The sequence below is a fragment of the Arachis hypogaea genome, chromosome 15 (assembly GCF_003086295.3).
Source record: "Arachis hypogaea cultivar Tifrunner chromosome 15, arahy.Tifrunner.gnm2.J5K5, whole genome shotgun sequence".
Lineage (NCBI taxonomy): Eukaryota > Viridiplantae > Streptophyta > Magnoliopsida > Fabales > Fabaceae > Arachis > Arachis hypogaea.
In genome coordinates this window covers 32,863,535-32,887,154 of record NC_092050.1, presented here as the reverse complement: position 1 = coordinate 32,887,154, position 23,620 = coordinate 32,863,535, and the positions used below count along the sequence as shown (strand labels likewise).

The 23,620-nt window shown below is 31.6% G+C and overlaps 1 protein-coding gene, 1 non-coding gene and 1 pseudogene across 2 annotated transcripts; 2 read left to right on the top strand and 1 right to left on the bottom strand.

Moving 5' to 3' along the window:
• Positions 1 to 4,769: 4,769 nt before the first annotated feature.
• On the bottom strand, positions 4,770 to 17,620 carry LOC112750149 (uncharacterized). The gene is made up of 6 exons (XM_072217855.1): positions 17,445 to 17,620; positions 15,032 to 15,041; positions 7,947 to 8,200; positions 7,749 to 7,840; positions 5,725 to 5,792; positions 4,770 to 5,399 (listed from the first exon to the last, which is right to left on the bottom strand). The coding sequence occupies exons 1-5, from the start codon at positions 17,618 to 17,620 to the stop codon at positions 5,788 to 5,790; spliced, it is 537 nt and encodes a 178-aa protein (XP_072073956.1). The 3' UTR covers positions 4,770 to 5,399; positions 5,725 to 5,787.
• A 48-nt stretch (positions 17,621 to 17,668) lies between these two features.
• TRNAG-UCC (transfer RNA glycine (anticodon UCC)) lies at positions 17,669 to 17,740 on the top strand. Its single transcript has one exon. It is a non-coding gene; the product is annotated as a tRNA-Gly (tRNA).
• A 745-nt stretch (positions 17,741 to 18,485) lies between these two features.
• On the top strand, positions 18,486 to 22,618 carry LOC140179191 (uncharacterized; annotated as a pseudogene).
• The last annotated feature ends 1,002 nt before the right edge of the window (positions 22,619 to 23,620 follow it).

Here is a 23,620-nt window from a genome sequence, read left to right as displayed (position 1 = left end):
CTAGGATTACGACCTTCGTGATCTTCATCTTCTCCCATATTCATCCTAGGGGGGTCTTACATGCTACAAGAATTCATTTAACTTTCCAGCGCTTACCACTTGCTCAAGCGCATCCTTTAAATCCAAGGAATCCTCTTTTTGATGACCATGGGTTTTAGGATAATCACAAAAAAAAAACTTCAATTTAAGTTTGGCCTAGGCTTGATTACCCTGGCCTTTGGCAAGATATCCCTCCGTGAAATTTGATTCTGACAAAGGAGTATAATTATTAAACTTTCCCACTCTAGGAACCTGTAGTCATGGAGTCGTGTTCGAGGGCCCTCCCTGTTTTGGTATCAGGAAAGCATTCTTCCTCTTAGAATTGTCCAGTTGAGTAACATCTTCATCCTTCATATATTCTAATTCCACTTGTTGAATTTTCTCCATAGATGTTAAATCTTTAGAGTTTAGATGCTTAGATGCCTTTTGAAATCTCCTTCTTGTGGCCTCGCAATAAGACACAAACTAATCACCTCAGGGACTCGCGTGTTCAGTTCCAAAAGATCTTTGTTAAACTGATCTAAATATTCTCGATTTGTTTTTCTAGACTTTTGTTTGATACCAAGGAGAAATATTGTGTGCTTAGCTTGTGTTCTTCTTGCTGTATAATGTTCTATAAACTTTACAGAGATGTCAGAAAAATGACTTTTCGATCTTGAAGTAAGGGAGTTGAACCATAACATTGTAGATCCATAAAGTGTAATGAGAAATACCTTACAATGTATTGCCTCCTGTACTTCTTCTAGATTCATCCGAGCCTCAAAAACTCTCAAATGTTCTTGCAGGCCAGTAGTCCCATCATACTTCATATTAGTAGGCTTGTCGAAATTCTTTGGTAAATGAACACGCAAAACCTATTACAAAAGGAGTTTTCACCAATAATCACAGGATCTTGATGACCACGACGCCTCTTCAACTCTCTACAACCAAAAAATTCTGATCTTTCCCTCCTATTCGGGGAAGATTTAGAGATCATTTTCGATCGTCTAGCACCATCCAACACATGCTCCATTTTGGAAGCTGGATTTTCACGTATCCCTAATTTTTCTTCTTGACTTCTTGCTCATTGGGTTCATTGATCCTAAGACCTATGAGCATCTTGCACTTGCCTTTCTAAATGTTGAATTTTTTGAGTCATTTCTTGCATCATTCTAGCATTTATTTAATCTAGATTTCACGTGGCTTCCTTCCAGCCTTCCGCCCCACCTGGGTGGGCCGGAAGTTGGTTTTCGTCATTAGCGACATTCTGTCCTTCCTTATTACCAGGAGGTTGCCGGGCTCAACCTCTTGAATCACAATTTTGTCTAGAATCATTTTATTCATGCCCAAGGGTTATATTAGTATGATGAACACTAGGCTAGCGTGTGTCACCATGGAATTGATCAGCTTGTCCCACACCATGCAAAATTAGAGTCTCTGGGGGTACCTGTAGATGGTTTGTATTTTTCACAAGCTCTTTATTTGCATTTGCAGTAATCCATAATATTAAAGCACCAAAGATCTCACAAATGATGCCAAATATTCGTAAGTTTAGTAAACTTACCAACTAAATAACTCGGGACATCGTTCTCTCTAAATAATCGGGTTTGGTATTTACAAAGACACTCCAATATTCAATAAGTAATACTTTATTATAGTGATTGAAAGTAAAAATTGTGTACCCTCCTTTCTCTGTTATTCTCCATTTGTAGAATATATTATCCTTAGCTTTACGCCTTTATGAGGTCTTAATGGACATTGAATATTGATTATACGATTTTATAACCAACTCTTTTAGGATTTCTATACGTTTTTCTTGATTTCTGCCATTACTCTTTAAATTTCTTTTTATTTGGACAGGCTTATAGATTAATTGAGTTACATGTCATTTAATCGTTTTTTGTAAATCTTGGGGTTAGTATAGAACAATTAAATATCTCACAAAGAAAATAATAAAGGCATATGTTGCATTGGTAACAAAAAGCATTTGATCCTATCAATGAAGAGATTATTCTTATCTATCAATGATAGGAACAACGTCAACTCCCTATTAATGGAAGAATGTGTGAGCATACTTTTGCAACACTTTCTCCACAGGAAGTTGAAACTCAACCTATGGAGTGCTTTTCATAATACATGGAGTGCTCTTCATAATACAGCAGCACTTTTTATTTAAATAAAAGAAAAGCTCACTGATAAATGTAGGAGTGACAAAATGGTCGAATTTGTCAGGCCAACCTATCAAATCCGTCAAACCCGTGGGTTCCGTCCGATCCGCCGGACCAAAGGTTATTTTATTTTATTCTTTTATTAAATAGATGAGTAATTAGTGTTACAAAAAGTTAATAATTATATAATTTTTAAACATATTTTTTTTTTTTATTTTTTATTCTTCTTTTAGTTATTAATTTTATTTATTTTGTTTTATACCTTCGTATATAGTTAAATTATGTGACTTATTTCTTTAAATAAAGATAATTTTATTGACAGATATTATTTTAAAAATTCTATTAAAATTACAAATTAAAAAATAATAAAATATTATCTTATAATTTGATTAATTTTTATTTGTATTTAATTTTTAAATTATTATTTTTATTAATTTTTTTAAAAAAATTAAGCGGACTAACATTTTAAATCCACTTTACTTGGTGAAGTGGGCTGGCCCGCCCCCATTTTTTAGGGGGAGCCTTGGCAGGGTAGGATAGACTACCCACTTTGTCAAATAAATGTTTATTCATAACTAACTCGCATAGTATATAGTTTTTTTTTAAAAAAAAAAAAACCCAAAAAACTCAGTACAATTTGGTAAAACAAAAGGAACATAACAAGAAAAATAAAAAAAATTATACAACTGCAATTCTTTGTTATTTTCAGTATTGCCATCAACATAAGATGGTATAATGAAACAAATAAATCACAATGGAGATAATCATTTTAACACATGATAACTTGATACCTACCACTACAATTTATTAATAGAAACAAAATTTTAAGATGCTCCTATGATCTATTTATTGTAGACTAAAAAATAAGGAGCTAGTGTGATTTATGAGAAGAGTAAACCTCAAAAGGCTAATGTAATTATAGTACCCATACTTTAACTCTTTGTCCTCTTCCTTCTCTCTTCTAATCCGAAAGTGTTCATCAGTGTTTGCTAGCGCCAACATTATTGGTGGCAGTGAAGGAAACATCGTGCAATGGTAGTTGAAGTGAGCAGTGGGCTTGGAGTAAACAACAATGGTACTCGGCTTTTGCGCCGTGAGAGAGGGAGGAAATGGCGGAGGCAGTGGGGGAACAAGGTGGCGAAAGACAACAGGCGGAGAACGGCGAAAGCAACGACACAATATGTATCGCCTTAATCAAGCGTCATATGTGGTGATATTCATAGGCCAACAGATAATTTTACATTTTGTCCTTTGTATTTCAAAATTATTTATTATAGAGAAAGTATAAAGAGCCAATGACCTAAGCGTACAATGTGTACAATGAAGGTTTGGAAAGTATTAGAGATATTATTATTAGTGTTACATTGTTTTGTCAAGTTATGCTTTTGGGATAAGTGGTTTCAGGACATGGTATAAAAATTCCAGATCCGGAAGGTCAAGGGTTCGAATCTTGGTGAATCCAAAATTAGCTTTTTATAACATGAGATGTTTATGGTATCCGGATGGGTATCCCTGCTATCCGGATGGTTATTGTGCATAGTATAAGTGATGTTCATTTGATTCATAAACCAAAGATTTAGCCCATTGTACACATTGTACACTTAGGCCATTGGCTCCCTAGCACTACTCTTTATTATATTGTATATGGCATTTTGTTATAAATTCTATTTTTTTTAGCAATAGAATTGTCAGTTTTAGTTATTGCTATTATAATTTTTTTTTATGATTGTTGTAGAATTAGGATATTTTTTCATTATAAAACTTAAAAGGATTGAAAATTGACTTTTCTAATATTTTTGTGTGGAAAAATTTTTTTATTTTATATATTTTTTGTTACTAAATTTATGAATTATTAAGAAGATTGTCCAGACTTTGGCTAAATAATACTTGAAACAAATATTTGATACGTCTTTTAAAAAAAAATACTTTTATTTTAAAAAAATAAATTATTTATTTTTTCTAAAAACTAACAATACCTTACTTTTAAAAAAGTAGAAAAAAGACATTTTTAATACTGAAAACTTTTTTTAGAAAATTTATCCAATTATAAAATTAATTTTTGAATGTTAAAATTTTCTTTTGAAAAAAACAAGTACTTTTTTTTCCAAAAGTCAATTCAAACTGATCCTCAATGCCCAAAAAAAAAACTTACAAAGAGATAATCCTAAGAGCTATACTAGCCAAAATAGAATTTTTTAAATAAATATTTTAAATATTTTATTTATTAGTATAAGTAATTGAGATTAAGAATTTTGGTGAGAATTAATAAATAAATATTTTTATTGACATTGAGAATTGAAATATAAAATCATGATCGATTCTGTGTGGTTGATTAATATGGATAATAATTATGATTAATGAGTGATTAGTTATATATGTACATATAGATTATGCTTGAGAAACGAGTAGCCTAGAATGGAAAATTTTTCTTGGGTTGGTTAAGGTATTACGACCCTTGAGGTTTACAGTAAAGAAACAGAAGTGCTTAAAATAGAATTACAGCAACTAGAAGTGCCGTAAACCAAAATCCAGAATTGCAGAAAACACAAATATATCAAACAGAAGTGCACAATACCAGAATTGCAGTAAACAGAATTGCTTAAGATAGAATTACTGCCGTAAACCAGAAACCAGAATTGCAAAAAACACAAATACATCAAACAGAAGTGCTCAAAACCAGAAATGCAGAAACCAGAATTGTATAAAACCAGAATTGCAGTAAATGGAATTACAGAAAATAGAATTATAGCAACCAGAAGTGACGTAAACCAACTACCAGAATTGCAGAAACCAAAATTGCAGTGAACAGAATAGTACAATTTTACCTGGATTATAGAATGACTCCAATAATAGATTAATTTTATGAATTGAATTTCGGGTACTTGTGTGGGTCGCTTTTTCACCATATCCTCAATATTATCATGTGCACCTTCTTCATCATCTATCTCATCATCAACCACCATTGGAATTGTCCATTCCCCGTGATTAATCCATGTTCTATATCCCTTGACAAATCCATCGGCTACTAAATGGTCAAAGACAACACCTCTTCTATACCAATTTATGTTGCAACACCTCTTACAAGGACATTGGATTTATTTTCCTTCTGGTTCTCCCTCAGAGTATGCAAAGTCTAAGAAACTGTTAACACCATTGATATACTCTTCGCTATACCTCGGTAGATCCATCCAATCTTTCGGCATATCACAAAACCTAATCGATAATTGTTACATTTTTTAGGAGGACAATCTTTCAGGGTCGCCAAGTGAAACTCACGATAATAGAAGAGGAAGGGTGTTATGAAATAAAGGGGAATCAATAATGAAAAGGACTTTCATAGCCTCATAGTTAGGTTGAGAAATAGAAAAACTCCTAGAAGTAATTCTCTAAACATTTTACTAGAAACTCATTGAAGTAAAACAAATAAAGGCAAACAAAGAATTTATAGTATCCATATAAAAAGTTAAATTTCAATTTCAAAAATAACACAGCAATCAAGGTATCATAAAGTGAAAAGAATGAAAAGTGTGCATTGTACCTTGTCATGACACGATCAATTATTGACAAAATCTGATTTGCTTGGGAGCTTCAACCAAAAACTTCAATCTGTTTGTTACCGGGTAAAAATTCAAAAGATTAGACCAAATACACCAATATTCTATCTATCTACGATGATAATTGTAGTTAAGATGCGTATATCTTGCTCGTGTGATATATAAGATTATGGATAGCTAATTTTTATTAGGTTTCTTTCAATATTTGAATGTTTTCGTTTAATTTTATATTTTACAATATCTGATTTAGGTAGCCTAAGAATGAAGAAAAATCTTAACCAGTGTGCAGGAATGAAATGCGATAAGATTCAATTATATTTTCTGAACCATAACAAAAGAGGAAATCATCTAATAATCTTATTACTAACTTCAAGCTATAGATAGATTCATAAAGCTCACACCCACACCAAGTCAAACTTCAAGGCAGAACCTTGAATTTACAAGCTCATTGTTTTCATGAAACTGATTTCTTGTTATTATACATATTTTCAAATTTTCAAAGCACAAACAGTTAAAAAACAGAAATCCGAAGACATTCATAGACACAATAAACACCAAAAAGTAAGCAAAAAAATCAGAGAAATGTTGGCAAGTCAAGATCATTGATACAAAAGTCAAAAAATAAATAATAAGTTATAATATACATAAAAAGAAAAACAGAAAAAGAAAAAAGAAAAATATGAGGTGCATGCCTGTTAATAACAAGATCAATAAAACCTATGTCTATGTAACTATCATTTTTTTTCTTTCATTTTTTAAAAAACTTGTTTTGGTATCCTGCAGTTCTATTGTGAAGCTCTAGGAAGGATCAATGGCGAGTTGTTGATTGGATTTTGCTAGCTAGGGAAGTGAAATTTGCCATGGCTTTGGCGCCTCACAAATATATTTATATTATACCATTATGTCAGAAGAAATATAAAATTTCTATAGTTAAATCTTAACCACCGTACCAATATTAGTGTCTAATTAGCTAGGTAGCTGAAGGTATAAACATTATATATCTAATTAAAAACTTCAGAAATAATCACTTTAAAATTGAATAGATTTAAATTATTCTAATAGGCTAACTCAAAAGGTGAGACATGCCTTGCATACACTTGTTATAAATATTATTGAGATCTTATTCTTGAAAAATATAAGATTTGCAATAATAATAAATTAAAATAAAAGTTAATTCATGATAATGAGAAATTCACAAATTTTCATAGACTGAGGAATATATGTTTTTAATTTATGTCTTCATCACTTGAAATGGAACTGATTATATTAAACATGTAAAAAAAGAGTTAAAAAAAACACAATTCATTACATTATTGGTGTCTGGTGATGATAGTTGTTATAAAAATTAAAAACACATTTATAATAAGTGGATCCTGTTAATAATAATTTCTTCTGAAACGAGAGATGCTTGCCTTGAAAAGAAGAAGAAAAGAGAGATGCCTTTAGACATGCTTTTTCAGTTGTCTTAAAATTCTATTCTATATATACTAATAACAACCCACCTAAATATATGAAGATCAAACCTATTTTGTCATCATACCAGTATCTTATATCGGGGTTAGTCTGTATAGTACGTACTTGAAGTTCAAACTGTTTAATTTGCACTTGTTAACTAACCATATCATGCATGATAATAAGATTTGATTCAGTGATATTAATCCTACCATAGAAAATACAACATTTTTCCAAGTTGTCTCTGTACATGACGAAGAAAATTTAACTAATTATTATTATATAACTCTAAATGTATTATATACTGTATACTACTTACTATATCAGTACAATTTTGTGTATGCTTTCTCAGTTGTCTTGTCACATTCACGACAAGGATCAATTAAACAATATAATGGAATTCAAAGCTTATTCAGAACAGAACAGAACTAAAATAAACACCAACTAATGATTTCATTTTCAGAACAGAACTAAGATTTTCAAGCAGCTGAACACACACGCACACACTGCTTAAAACGGAAAATAGTAAGAACAAAAATTGAAGGCATGCACGTACCAGAGTAAGCAAAACGCAAGCTGAAGCAAATCCGCAGAGTAGCACTGTTGCACACACATGCCATTATAATAGCCCTATTCTTGAGAACACCACTATCAAATCAAATAATGCAAGCTGAGCGAACATACCTTCTCAAATCGGAACCCTAAAATCGGAAAGCCTCTCAAATTTTAGAACCAAATGAAGGTGAATACATACCTTCTCGACGACGATGAGCGAAGAGAAGACGATGCTGAGCGCAGAGTCTTCCCAATGATGAGCTCGCAGCGATGGTCGGAGCAGAAAGACGAAGAGGAGCGATGGTTCTCGATGGCAAGTGGTGAGTGGGGAAGAGGAACGACGATGAGTGGGCAACGTGACGGCGGGAGGGTGATGAGTGATGGAATGGGGAGAGTGGTTCTCTGATTTGGGGAAGCACAATGGCGCGAAGGCGAAAAGGAGAAAAGGCAGGTCTATTTACGGGTGTCCATGCGCATAGTGATATCGGGTTTGATGCGACCTAAATTCGATCCGAAATATATATAGGCCTATTTATTAGACTTGAATTTAGCCTTAGACCCTATAAAACTTACACACTTTTGGATTACGATTATTTTGGATAAAAACCGGGTGAAAATAAGGCCGTTAATATTACATTACTTTAATACTTTCTTGATACTTTCTTATAAACTAGCATGTGAAAATATTCAAATTTTCAAGACTTTAACCATTATTTGATATGGTAAAATTCATTTAGAAAAATATAAAAAAACCAACTCTTCTCTAAAATTAAAGCATAATCATAATCAATACTAATATTGTCTAATAACACCAAATATTTAAATCAATACAAATAACACAATATTATGCATTAGTCTAAAATCTTATGCAAATTAAACATAAAACATTAACTTATAGTCTTATAATAACTAATAACACAAAATATTAAAGTTTATAATACTTAAATTCCACATAAGAATAGCCATCATCCATCACTAAAAACACAAAATATTAATTGTGTATGATGACCGGGCTACCGGGCCGAGTTCGGGTGACCCGAGCCATGGCCCGGACCCGACCCGAAATAATGACCGGGTCTATTTTTGAGACCCTTATCCGGCCCTAGACCCGATGAAATCACACCAAAATAATTCCTAAAGTGTTCGGGGCCAGGCCGGATCTTTTGGTCGGGCCGGACCATGCACACCCCTAGATCTCTTTGGTAAAAAGGGGAAAAAACATAATGAGTCACGTTACTAATTAGGGTTAACGACCAAAAACCCCTAAATTATTCAAATTGGGACAAAAATACACTCGAATTTTATTATTGACAAAAATATCTTTAAATAATTTTAAAACGCGACAAAAATGTCTAACAGTAAATATATATTTTCAAAAAATGTCTTAGAGATTGAATTTTGATGTAATTTTTTGCAAGCATAATTAAAAAAATAAGATATTATTATTCTTAAAATTTTGTGATTTTTTTCTAAGTATATATTTTTTTATGATTTTTTAAAAGTAGGGAAAAGTATACTTTTTGTCCTTGAAGTTTGGCAAAAGTTTTAAAAATACCCCTAAGTTTTATTTTGTTTCAATTTTGTCCTAAAAGTTTTCGATTTGCATCAGATATATCCTCGATGGCTAAATTTTTAAAAAATTTAAGACCAATCTAACAATAATGTATGAAAATTATGCTTGATTTTCTTGTATTGAGGGTTGTTCTTATGAAATTGTTGTTGAATTAGTCTTAAATTTTTTGAAAAATTAGCTGTCAGGGGTATATTTGATGCAAATCGAAAACTTTTAGAATAAAACTGAAACAAAATAAAATTTAGGGGTATTTTTAAAATTTTTGTCAAACTTCAGGGACAAAAAGTATACTTTACCCTTAAAATATATATATATATATATATATATATATATATATATATATATATATATATATATATATATACTTAACAAAAAATTATTAAATTTTAAGGATAATAATATCTCATTTTTTAATCATGCTTGCAAAAATTTTTATTAAAATTCAATTTCTAATGTATTTTTTAAGAAATACATATTTAATGTTAGATAATCTTGCAAAAAAAACTAATATTAAATATGTATTTCTCAAAAAATACATTAGAGATTGAATTTTGATGTGATTTTTTGCAAACATAATTAGAAAAATGAGATATTATTCTTAAAATTTGGTGATTTTTGTTAAGTACATATTATTTTGTGATTTTTTAAAAGTATTATTGGTTGTTAACAAAACAAATTATAAAAAATATATACTTAACGAAAAATCACCAAATTTTAATTATAATAATATCTTATTTTTATAATCATGCTTGCAAAAAATTACATCGAAATTCAATCTCTAAGATATTTTTTAAAAATATATATTTACTGTTGGGTATGTTTATTGTGTTTTTAAATTATTTAGAGACATTTTTTAGGATAGTAAAATTTGAGTATATTTTTGTCAGCGTTTAAATAATTCGGGGATAATTTTGGTGCTTAACCCTACTAATTATAATGTGTATTTGGTGAAAAAGAGAAAAAAATTTACCAAGTGTTGGTGAATATTTGTCCCAAGATACATTAGGCAATATTTTTAAAGTGCACCCAAAACATAATAAATAGGTTACTCTTCAAAAGCGCTCTCTTTGGTGAAAAAAGTGTACCCATAAATATTAAGATAAGGTGACGCTTTATAAGTGATCTTTATAATATCTAAGAAGACACTTTTCAAGTGATGCCACAACTGTGTTTCTTATTTTCCTATAAAATGGTAACACAGAGAAAAGCGTAGCCTACAAATATATTATGCTTTTCAAATGTAGTTAAAAAAATTGTAGTTGAATGAGTATTTTTCTTGTAGTGACGTAAGATGAAAGTGTAATATTTAAAAATTAAAAGATGTAAAAAGAATTTAATAAATGTTGAGGTAAGTGCCGTAAAATTTAAAAAGATAATGGTAATTATAGTAAAAGACGTAGAAAGATAATTTAGTAGCTGAAACCCTAGAAACCTCTTCATAAAACACTTAGGGAAAGCTCGAGAAGAAAGTTATGTTTGATTATAGAACTGAAAAAGGATTAAGTGAGACGAATGAAAACATAAGTATGGAAAAAAATTGAGACTTAAAAAGTGAATGATTAAGCCCTAAAGGATAAGAAAAACAGAATCTATAAGTTGGAGGTCGCTTATAGAAATCGGTGAATGTTGTTTCGGCCTTTGGATTGAATATACGGACGGGGACACCGGTGGATTGGAGTTGCTTTTCTAGATATACTCAGCCTGACAAGTTGTTCTTGTAAGGCGTCGTCCCTTACAGAGGTATGACGTGAATACTCAGTCAGAGAGTTGTTCCTGTAAGAGAGTTACTTACAGAGGTATGACGTGAATACTCAGTCAGTTGGTATTCTTTTTGCAGCATTCCTGCTTAGTACTTTTCAGTTTAGTCTCTCTTTTTGTTAGTATACAGAGAAAATAGTAAAGTCTAGAAGTGCTAGACTAGTCTGGACACTAGTTAGGTGGCTTTTTGTATGGGTCAGGACCTGAGGATATCATATGTTCATATATGTATATAGTTATCTTATAGGGTATATACTGATAGCGTCTTTGAACGCTATAATGATGTATGAAGATATGTGAATATTTTTGTTCATGTTTATGTTTGTGATGTTATTTACTTCTATACACTCAGGATGATAAATTATTCAACATTTTAAAAAAATTACCCATAAAATGGTGACGCGTTAACAACGAATCAGATTTATATAATAAATATTAGTTAATATGTAGTAAGGTATGTCAGTAACGCCTAGTTCCTGGTATGATCATGACATACTAGGAGTTGGGCCGTTACATCTATCAAATACCACGTCGAATTATATTCACTAGTTCTAATTATATAGATGTAAGAGTTCAACAAAGGGCAATAAACTCTATTTTGTTAAAGAATGGTTAGATTTATTTATATATTATGACCAACTCAACGAAATGTAGATAAAAGTTTTTTTAGGAGGAGCTCAATTTTTGATTGAGCAGTTACTTCCAAAGAGTTTTATAGGCCAAATTCAAATTCTATCCCATGCATGCTTTCTACATGTGTCGACAAATCTTTAAAGTGAAAATACAATTTCAAATATTGGTGTTGTATTTAAATTTTCTTCTTTTAAAATTTTCATAATAAAAATATTTTTATAACATATTGCATTTTTTTTTTCAGAAACTGCCACCCTTCTAGTGTGTCAATGCAATGCTATTGATGAAAATAAAGATCAATTTAGTTTCTCGGTGTGGTTATTATATTCCTTACCGCATTACATAAATAACAGATGATAAAGCTTATTTAACTAAAGGATGGTCTGAATTTGTACGGGTTCTAATGTTTAAGCTGATGATATTATTTCAATCAGTTGTCGTTATGAGAATGACTCTAATCTATGTGTCTAAGGTCTAGAACAATTTATGTTTTATATATTAGTTTAGTTCAAATATTAACATTTAATTAAATTAATTTTAGAGAAATTTGAATTGTTACCTCAATTTATATACTACGACTATTATTTTTTTATGTTATTTTTAAATTTTTAATTTAAAATTTCATTTTTTATTTATAAATTTATTTTTATTGGATCCTAGTATAACTAAGGAAAAATTGCTGCAACTTTTATCACATTAGAATTGCCATGAAACCATGATGATCACCATACTAATATACTCAACGACATATATCAAATTTGGATGAGAAAATCCAGAAATTACATGCGAAAATGATCTCATACATGTCTATTTCCAATTGGTCTAACTTTAATAAACTTTATGAGATCATAAGTTAGAGTAAAAATAAAACTAAGGTTTAATTACTCTGCTGGTCCCTATAGTTTTACAAAATTTTTAATTAGGTCTCTATACTTTTTTTCTTTTTAATTGGGTCTTGCACCAAATTTTTTTTCAATTAAGTCCCTCTTAGTAGTAATTGGCTTCATTACATAGGGACCTAACTAAAAAAATGGTGCAGGGACTCAAATAAAAGGAAAAAAAAAGTGTAGGGACTCAATTGAAAAAAAATTTGGTGCAGAGACCCAATTAAAAGGAAAAAAAGTATAGGGATCTAATTGAAAATTTCGCGAAACTATAGGGACCAACAGAGTAATTAAACCTAAAATAAATACTTTATTTTCGTAGAAATATTTATATTCGTAAATTTGTCTAAACCATATAAGCAATCCACACTCCCAATAAAATAATATATTATAAAATGATATGACACTCATATGAATAGTATTCACACGAAAGACCTTGTTTGTTTCTTATAAACCAAATATGCATGCATTTATGGGGTTTGTACTAATTTGCTTATTAGACACTTAAACACTTTGAACTCTTTTCTTTAATAACAATTTAAAATATTAGACTACTAACACATTATCACAAAATAACTCAAGTGATCTTTCAAATATATATCCATAATTTGTGGAGTTAAACCGCAAAGTAGTCCCTGAGATTCACGAAATGCACCAATTTGGTCCTTAACTTTTCAATTACACTATTTATGTCCTCGAGATTGGAAAAAATGCACCTATTTAATCCCTTCCTATTTTTTTGTCCAAATTGCTTCCCGGCGGCAGTGATATGATAATAGATTGCCACGCTAGAGTGTCTAACGGTTACATGACATGGCAATCGAAAGTGTTTAACCCAATGTGGTCCCTGAGCCCCTTTTTAACCCTAACTGCAGAAGTAGCGCACCACTTCTTCTTCTCCTTTCCTGTTCGTTTTCTTCCCTGTTCGTTTTCACTCACTGCATGGGTACAGAGACCATTTGATTCGACCTTATTTCTCTTCTGGTTTATCACCAATCTTTGGTTACCTACTAAAAACAAACTTCAATTTTCAAGTCCTCGTGAATTCTGAGCCATCTGGGTATTCTTACTTCCCTAAAAAAGGTAACTTTTTTCTTCTTTTTTGTTGTTTCAATCCCAAATTCTTCAATGGCACAAGTTGTTGAGGAAAGAGAGAACAGCAGAACTCGCATGAGCGATTTTTCAAGAGATTTGCTAAAAAGGTTCATGTCCGTGAACCATCATCACCATCATGAGCTACAACAATAACAACATCGCCATGGTGATGGAGATGCAGAACAAGAGATTGAGCTGAGCCTTAGTCTTTCAATGAACGATCGTTTTGGTGTGGACCCAATAGCGAAGAAGATCAAGAAAACAACATCAATACCCGAATTTTCATTCTCAAAGATGAAGATAATAACAACAATAATAACAATCAAGATGTTGGGGGTTACTATAATAACATGCCAATGTCTTGCACAACAAATTTGATAAGAACATGAACGGAGACAGAGGAGGAGTGGAGAAAGAGGAAGGAGTTGCAGACGCTGAGGAGGTTGGAAGCAAGAAGAAAGCGCTCTAAGAAGTAGCATAGGAACATAAAGGCCATGAGAAAAAAGAGTACTGTTCTTCTTCTTCTTTCTCTGAAGATATTGCTGCTTTTGTTGATGGAAACAATAGCAATTTGGTGGAGGCTGCTTTGAATGAATTTAGTAGTTTGGGAAGAACGGCATCGTTGAGTACTAGCGTGGCAATCCATTGCCACATTACTGCCGCCGAGAAGTAGTTTGGATGGAAAAATGGGAAGGGACCAAATAGGTGCATTTTTTCCAATCTCGAGGACATAAATAGTGCAATTGGAAAGTCAGGGACCAAATCGGTGCATTTTGTGAATCTCAGGAACTACTTTGGGGTTTAACTCTAATTTGTGACATATGTTTGTAGTCACTTAATTGAGTGTCTTCAAAAGGTGTTTATATTCAAATGCTTTAGTGGAAAGAGTAATAAGTAACCTCTCAACACTTTTCAAAGAACTCTTCTAATGAACATATGAATATATATGCAATGGATCAAAATTGCTTTGACATCCAACAAAGTCAGAATCTGAATACCAAATGATCTTTAATCTTAGTTTCTGACTTCATATGTGTGAACATGTAATATTTTACTATAATACAACTTGTCTATCTACTATTTAGTGATCCATTCTTAACTAACTCGAATATTTGCTAAAGATACTAATAAAGTACACAATAACTACAAGTGTATAAATTCTTTATTCATTAGATTAATGCTTAGACTAATGCTGAAGCATAATAAACGTTATGCACTTTTGAACTTTATAACTTTCTTGTGGCACTTATTAAGACTGAACCTGTCTCTCTTAGAGTTGTATACAATATTATTTACAATTTTGCACGTTGCTGACATATAGAATAGTAAAAATATACTTACTTCCACTGAACTGATATAAATTAATAATCACATTTATCTCAAAAAATCATATGAGATAATAATTTGATGAAATATAAGTTATTAATGACAAAATGTCTTCTTTTTTTTTAATTCCAAAAAATTCTATTTAAGAATAAACCAACATTGACATATATAATTTCAAAGTAAAATAATATATTCACACAAGTTATATATCATATGAATAAAATTCATATAATGTTGAGTACATCACAAATACCTAGCACAACATTAATATTTAGCCTTTAGATAGAAATATTAATTTGTAAGTGGTATTTTAATACAGTAATCAAACATCGATAATAAATTCTGCCAAATAATAAGTCTATCTTTAGACAAACTTATTATTCGCATGAAACCAAATAAGTATCATATGTTTATTACCATAAATGCGCATGTAATTTGGCCAAGTACAGAACTTCCTTTAGGCCGATCTGTACTCGCATAAATTACGCACAGATAAATTTATTTAGTATGGTTTACCAAATATTCTCAATAAAATTCTGTCAAACAATAAGCCTATCTTTGGATTGACTTATTGTTGACATGAAAACTTGAAAATTATACTTATTTATTACCGCATATATTTTCTATCAATTGGCCAAATACCAACATTTCTTTGGGCCAATTAGTGGTTGCATAATTAAACAGAAAATAAACACAAGGTTCAATGTTTATTATTTGGCCAAATAATAAATTTTGTTTGGGCTAATTATTATTTAAGGTTTAGGGTTTTACCATTCATAAGCACACTACTAAATCGAATTCATTGAGTTTGATTTATACATGCTTCTGGGTAATGGTAAATCAACTCCATTGGTTTCGATTTACTATGAATATATTTACTCAAATTCCAAATTTTAAATACGAATTCATTCACTCAAATTCCAAATTTATTAAAAAATACATTTATTCAAATTCCAAATACAATACTCTTCTACACAATCAATAATTTAAAAAATTAAAAAAACAATATTACACAATCAAATTGTGTTAATTCGAGTTAATATATGCCTAACGCATATAAATAGGAGCTGAACGTGAAATTTTTACCATAGTAGGAATCACAAAAAATGCTTATAATAAAAAATTTGAAGGTATTTGCTTCGGTACAATGATAAATTTATACGTACCGATACAATAAAAATGTAGACAAATAATAAAACGATACATGTATTATATTATCGACGTCAGTTTTTGAAATGTACTTGTTCCCCTATAGTACTCATAACATCTTTTAAGCCATTTTTAAATTTTATAAAATTATTTACAATAATTACAAAAAATGCTTATAATAAAAAATTTTAGTTGTATTCTGTTACAAAATGAATAATTATAATGATATGAGTATTTTAGATAAAGATCAATACAAAAAAATTTAAATTCCATACAATATTTTTTCATCCAATTTTAAACGTTCATAAATATTTTGAAAAAGTCTCATAAATTTTTGGATAATATTTATTTTTTTAATTTTTTAAATTATTGATTGTGTGTGTAGAAGAGTATTATTTCATTTAGAATTTGAGTAGATGTATTCCTTAATAAATTTGAGTAAATGTATTCTTTAATAAATTTGGAATTTGAATAGATGTATTTGTATTTAGAATTTGGAATTTGAGTAAATGTATTCATAGTAAATCGAAGTTAATGGGATTGATTTACTATTAGCCAGAAGCATGTATAAATCGAACTCGATGAATTCGATTTACTAAGGAGGCTAAATCGAATTTTTTTATTCAATTTAGTAGTGTGCATGTAAATCGATATTCATTGATTGGATTTACTAATGTTTGCTCTAATTCGAATTCATTCAATTCAATTTACATTTGAAATCGAACTAAGTAATTCGAATCTATTAGATTCGATTTACTACTAACAAGCCTAAATCGAATTCATTAAATTCAATTTATATAGAATTATTGAACGAGATATTCAAGTAACGTTTTTGCATTTGGAGGATTTAGATAATTTTAATTTTTTTTTGGTTTATATGGATGAATTACCCTTATTTTATCTGTGTATTTCATAACTTTAAAAAATATTTTATGACCTGAGATAATTTGTTGAATTAATTCTTTTTAAATTGTGATAAATTTAATTTGTCTGATGAAAATATTAAAAATTTTGTATTGTCAAATATAAAAGATATCATGCATTTTTATAAAAAGAGTTTACAAGAATATCCTCTAAGGTTAATCCTTTTTAGGGTGGTAATTAGTATTTTACTGAGTCTAAAATAAAGTAAAAATCTAAAAACTATACCTTATCATTATTTAAGATTAAATCCAAGTCAAGTCGGCCCCGTATGCACCACTACCGGAATGGATCGTGTTTAATTTTTTTTAAATTTCACTGAAGCTCCAGCTCTCTAATCTGTATCACTGTGGCTCACTGGCTCTCAAGCTCTCTCCCTCTCTCGTCTCCGGTCTCTCTATCTTTGCTCTCGCACTCAAGCTCGTCATCGCCCTCCGTGTCGTCACTCGTCACCGTCTTGCACTCAGTCGCGCGCCTTTCCTTTGATCGTCGTTGCTGGCAGCAGAAGCAGCAGGTCCCGGAACTGGTCGTCATTGTCGATCTCGGTCTTGTCACGTCTTCTTTGCGCTCGTCATCAACAAAGCGTTTGTAGTCCAACGGTTAGGATAATTTCCTTCCAAGCAATAGACCCGGGTTCGACTCCCGGCAAACGCAGTTGATTGTTGAATTTGTTTTGTTTAATTTTGATATGCATTTTTCTTTTAGATATTGATCCATATTGCAGAACTTCCCCATTTTAAATTTCAATGTTGATATCATTAAATAAATCAAGGTACAATGAAAAACTGGCAATTTGGATGCTTGAAGGCCAAAGGCTTGAGACCTGGCATGCAGGTCCATGCCACGTTGCTTACTTCTGGAACCAACATGAACACTTTCTCTCTGAGTTCAGAACTTCTTGCTGTGTATGCTAGTCGTGGTGATCTTAAATCACCAAGGCTTTTGTTCCCAAAAATTGAGAACCCAAATGTCTTTGCTTTCAATTGGATGGTTCTTGGTTTGGCCTATAATGGTTACTATGATGATGCACTTTGGTACTTTCGTTTGATGCTTCATCTTGGTCACTCGGGCAACAAGTTCACCTTTCCCATTGTTCTTAAGGCATACGTTGGGTTAATGGATCTGAACAAGGGGATGCAGGTACATGCCATGGCTTATGAGATGGGTTTTCAAGATGATGTCTCTGTTGTCAATGCTCTCATAGATATGTATTGTAAATGTGGATGGGTTTCATCTGTTTGATAGAATGCCTGTGAGAGATGTTGTCTCATGGACTCGGGGAAGATTTAGGAAGCATTGGTGTCATTTGAGAGGATGAAGTTGGAAGGATTTAAGCCAAATGATTTCATGTAAAATGTTATGATATGATAAAAGCAAGGCTTTTGGTTTTGCGGATAGAATGAAGAAAGAGGGGTTTGTTCCTGATCTGGTTGCATGGAATGCGTTAATTTCTGGCTTCGTGCAGAATCATCAAGACATGGAAGCATTGAAGTTGTTTTGGGAGATGCTAAATTCAGGGATTCAACCTAATGAAGTAACTATCGCAGCACTGCTTCCTGCATGGGGATCATCATGTTATATTATATGGGGAAGAAAAATTCATTGATTTGAATGTTTTCATTGCGAGTGCTCTTATTGACATGTACTCAAAATTTGGGAATTTAAAAAATACGTAGAATGTATTTGACAACATTTCGAATAAAAATGTTGCATCATGGAATGCAATGATTAATTGCTATGGGAAATATCGGATGATTGATTCCTCCTTGGAGCTGGTTAGAAAAATGCAAGAGTTAGGTTTGCAGTCAAATGAAGTTACTTTTACAAGTCTTCTTTCAGCATGCAGCCACAGTGGTTCAGTGAAAAAAGGTTTAGAGATATTTAGATTAATGAAAAATCATTACGGGATTGAGGCAACCTTGCAGCATTATGCTTGCGTTGTTGATCTCTTCTGCCACTCTGGAAAGATAGTTGAAGCAAATTTCTCAAGATGATGCCAATTCAAGTGACAGAATCAATTGTGGGAGCTTTCCTGAATGGGTGCAATATACATGGAAAGAAGTGATTTAGCAAAAATGATGGCGGATGAACTAATGAAAATATAGTTAAAAGGACCTGGGGGCTTTGTAACACTATCTAATATTTATGCAGCTGATGGTGAGTGGGATCAGGTTGGAAACTTGAGGAAGGTGATGAAAGAGAAAAATGTTCACAAGAGTCCTGGTTTTAGTTGGCTTGAAAAGCCAGGTGAGACTCTTGAATGGAAGAAAGAAAAAGAAGCGATCAATAAGGCCGTCAGACTTGCCAAAATCTTTAACATTATAACTATTCAGCGTCAAACATAACCTATAAATAAAGGATCTTCACTCCAATTTCCCTTTTCACTATTATACAAACACTTTCCTTTTGACTTAATGGTCAAATTAGTCAGGATCTTCAATTGGTCCTTCAAAATTTTTTTAATCAAATTCATCGTTTAAAGATTTTTAGTTTTTAATTAGTTATATTAATTCTTTTGTCACTTTTTTTTATTGTCGGTGTCAAAATTTGCTAATTTGGCATGTTAAATAATACCACAATACACACTTAAAAGTTAAAAGTTTTAATTGACTATTAATATAAAAAGTTTATAAAATTAGATCAAATCAAAACCTAATTGATAAGAGAACTTGAACCATTAGAATTCCTTAATTTGGAGTTGATTTAATCTAATTTCATAAATTAGTTATGTTAATAGTCAATTAGAATTACTAGGTGTGTGTTGTGATGTTACTCAACGTATTACATCTACAAATTCTAACACTGCAATGAAAGTGATGCAAGGCTTGACTAATTTAAAATCTTTAAAAGATGAATTTAATTAAAAAAAATCTTTCAAGACCAATTTAAAGAACTAGTGATCTTTTATGACTAATTTGATCATTTATTCCGCTTCTCTCTACTCAGATTTGCTTCTTAGAACGCTACCTTCTTTGGAATTCTCTGTTTACTTTCTCCTCCTATTTTGTGAAGCTCCACACCATTCCCTGGTGGAAAATTTGGATTTTTATTTTAGGGTTCCATTTAATTTCATTATCATCTGCGATACTATAGTTTAATGGATTGGAGAATAAGGTTAAATTAGTTGAGGGGTGTTTTGTTTAATTTCTCATCAATAATATAATTATTGTCATTATGAAATTTCTTTATTCTCTTAGAGTTGTGTTGGATTGATGGAGATTTTTTGGGGCGGGATAACAGAATTGAGGGAATGCATTCTGCAGCTTTGTGATTGGGTTTTGGAAGAGATCAATGAGCAATGAAGGTCTTATTGATGGGAATACTGTGTGCCTGATATTATCTAGAATTTGTTTTTGTTTAGTAGTATTATGGTTGTTATAGCAACAGCAAGAAGGACCAAACTTTTTGGTTGTACAACATTACCAACATGTATGTACTGGTTAGTTGGGAGATGCAACAGAAATCCTCGTAGATTTTTGCATAGCTTACCAACATTGCGTCCAATGTATACTATAATTCCAATACGACATATAAGCATTCAAAGAAGCCACATTCTTCTGTTGAGAAGATGAGCAGTTGCTGTATTAAGAATAAGAAGCCAACAAATTGTGCAGCAAAGACTGTCAAGAAGCCAGAAAATTGTGCAATTAAAGCTGTTTGTCTGTTGAGCCACCCAAGTGTGAATAAACAACAATATTGATTGAAAAGACTGAAGATGTGGCCCCTGTTGCTATGGCTCCTATGGAGAAATCACACAATATCTGTAAATATTGGATGACTGACAACAGTGTGCATGGTTACCTGTGTCAGAATTTGCATTCATGGTTTTATGGTGATGAGTTTACTACACTTGCAAAGCTTCATGAACACAAGACGGTATACATGTCTCATTTCACCTTTTATTATATGGTATTAACACCTGAAAATATATTTTGTTTAGTGTTTTTACTGAGCTAATTCTTTAGTGAATTGCCTTGGTTTATGAATTTGGATGGTACATTAATTTTGTAAGCAAAATAAATTTAGGTGCTAATAAAATTATTTTCCAAAATGTTTACTTTGATTAAATTACTTAGCCATTGAATTAGATCCTACTATGCCAATATTGGTGGAATATTTAAGTATCAAATTTTTGTTGACAGGTTGTCACTAGAATCATACTGCCGTCTGGTTTAGACAAACTCTATTCTGGTAGCACTGATGGCACAGTTTGGGTGTGGGATTGCAACTGGCCATTGTGTTAATACTATAAATATTGATTCTGATGTTACTCTCTAATATCTAAAGGGCAATGAATTTTTGCTGTTGTAAAGCATGTTGTGAAGGTAAAAGCATACTTCACTCATTTATTTTATTGTGACAATGATATCTTGTGTATAGGAGTTTTAACTGTATGCTGATAATTTGGTTGTGGTTGTCGTTTAGGCATGGAATATTCAGACCAGTGCACATGTTACTTTTGATGGACCTAAAGGACAAGTCATTTCCATGAATGTTGGCAATGATATCCTCCTTGCTGGAGCAGAGGTAAATTACCTTGTAGTGATTTATGGTTGTTGTAATTCAACCTTTGATTATAGATAGCCATGTGCTACTTTTGTTGTTTGATTAAAACTGTCATATTTCGGCTAGTTTCTGTTGTCTATTAATTTTTCAATAATCGGTTTATTTAAATTGCAGGATGGTGTTATTTATGCTTTGAGATGCAACTATGATCCCAAAGCTGAATCTCCTTTCAAACTGGTTGCAGCACTAAGTGGTCATACTAAACCGGTGGTTTGTTGCTATTGGATGCTACAAGATACTTTATTTTGGGTCCATGGACCATAGCATTAAGGTAGTGTTTTCTGTGAACTTTGCAGTTTGTTTGTTTATTTATTTCATTGTGAGATATGCTTCATGTGGAGCTTTTACACCATCCTCGCAAATATTTTGTTTTTCTAAATAATTTCATTCATAATTTGGTCATGATTAGTCTTGGTGGTTTACACAATATTCTCCTTTTAGCTATGCAAGCTTGTTTCATTCTTCTTTGCTAAACCAATAGTGGGTCTGAAATGTTTGTTGTCCTGCTATCTGGAGGTTTGAGACCCTGATACATTATAGTGCATGATGACACTTAATGGGCATACTGATGAAATGACATCACTTATTTACTGGGAGGATTATTTGTTATCGAGTTCATCTGATTGCACACCGCACCAGTCAATGTCTGGGTATGCACTAAGGAGGAAACTCTGAAAGTGGCATACACTCACATTGAGGGAAATGTAAGTTGTTTAACCACTGACATTTGTGCTCAAATATGTTTAAGCTGATATTTTATTTTTATTTATGAAGAAGGTGAATTGTTTGTCTAATTCATATTTTTATTTTTATTTTTTTTATTATAGGCTGTTCTTAGATTGTATGGGATGACTGAAGCAGACGCGAAGCCAATATAGTTTTGCTCGTGTAAAGACAATTCAGTTCGTATTATGAATTGCCTACGTGATTGACTATCAAGCTTTCATCCTGTTGTCTTGCTACTTTTGCTGCAATGTGCTTTCTATAGGTTTTTAGAGAGAGGGCGACTATTTACAAGACAAGAAGTTTGATCCTGCGAGATAGGCCCTAGACTTGGAGGACTCTTCTTCACTGAGATGGGACTGGTTTGCTGAATGTGGGGAAATGGTTGGAAGAGTCCAAAGTACCAACCTCCTGAGCTACAACAACAAAAGGTCTTTGGAGAAGGAGAGTCTACAAGATCATTGGAATTGCATCATGTAGAAAATTTTCTGTCTATGATAATAGGTTTTTACCATTTGCAGTTTTAACGAGGCATAACCTGCATAGGTCGAGCAAAAGAAAAACTTGGGGAACTTTGTATATAATACCTATGATGTGTGAGAAAATAGTGATGTGTTTCAATTTTCTATGTTGTGTATTTTTTTTATGTTGAATAAGTTGTAACGAGGCTATGTTGCTTTGTTTTCCTCTTTCTTGAGTTGCAATTGTAATGAGCAATCTAAAAACATCTTTGTATCTATAATGTAACGGTCTTTGTATTATATAATTTTAAAGTTATTTAATTATTATAATATTAGATCGTAAATAGCTTCTTTGGTTAACTACAGATAGTTAACTATTGTCGATTTTGATTATAGACAAGATATATATTTAGTTAGTTTAGATTTTAAATATGTTTTCAATATGAACTAATTTTATGGGTTTAAAATGACACAGAAAAACAAAATTTCTAACGCAAAGTATTATAAGAAGAATATACGGTGAATGCTTGAAGCCTTGAATAAGGTAGTTTAATTTATGTGGTATATAATTAAATGTTTAAATACACTATCATGGATCAAATAAATTTAGCTTCAAGTTTTTTCTGTTAAAAAAGGTTTTTATTGCTCTAGTATGGGATTTTCCATTAAAGAAAACATGGTTCCTATGTCAAGTGTTTTGGAATCGAGATTTTGTTAGAATAAATATCATATTTATGATTGAGTTATGAGTTTAGTGGGACTAATACCTGAAAAAGAGTCCGAC

Excerpts from the sequence above, each read along its gene's own strand:
- LOC112750149 (XM_072217855.1), bottom strand. The coding sequence starts at position 17,620 with ATGACGACCAGTTCCGGGACCTGCTGCTTCTGCTGCCAGCAACGACGA. Across the intron at positions 7,841-7,946 it reads CGCTCATCGTCGTCGAGAAG|TGGTGTTCTCAAGAATAGGG; the intron begins GTATGTATTCAC and ends TTGATTTGATAG.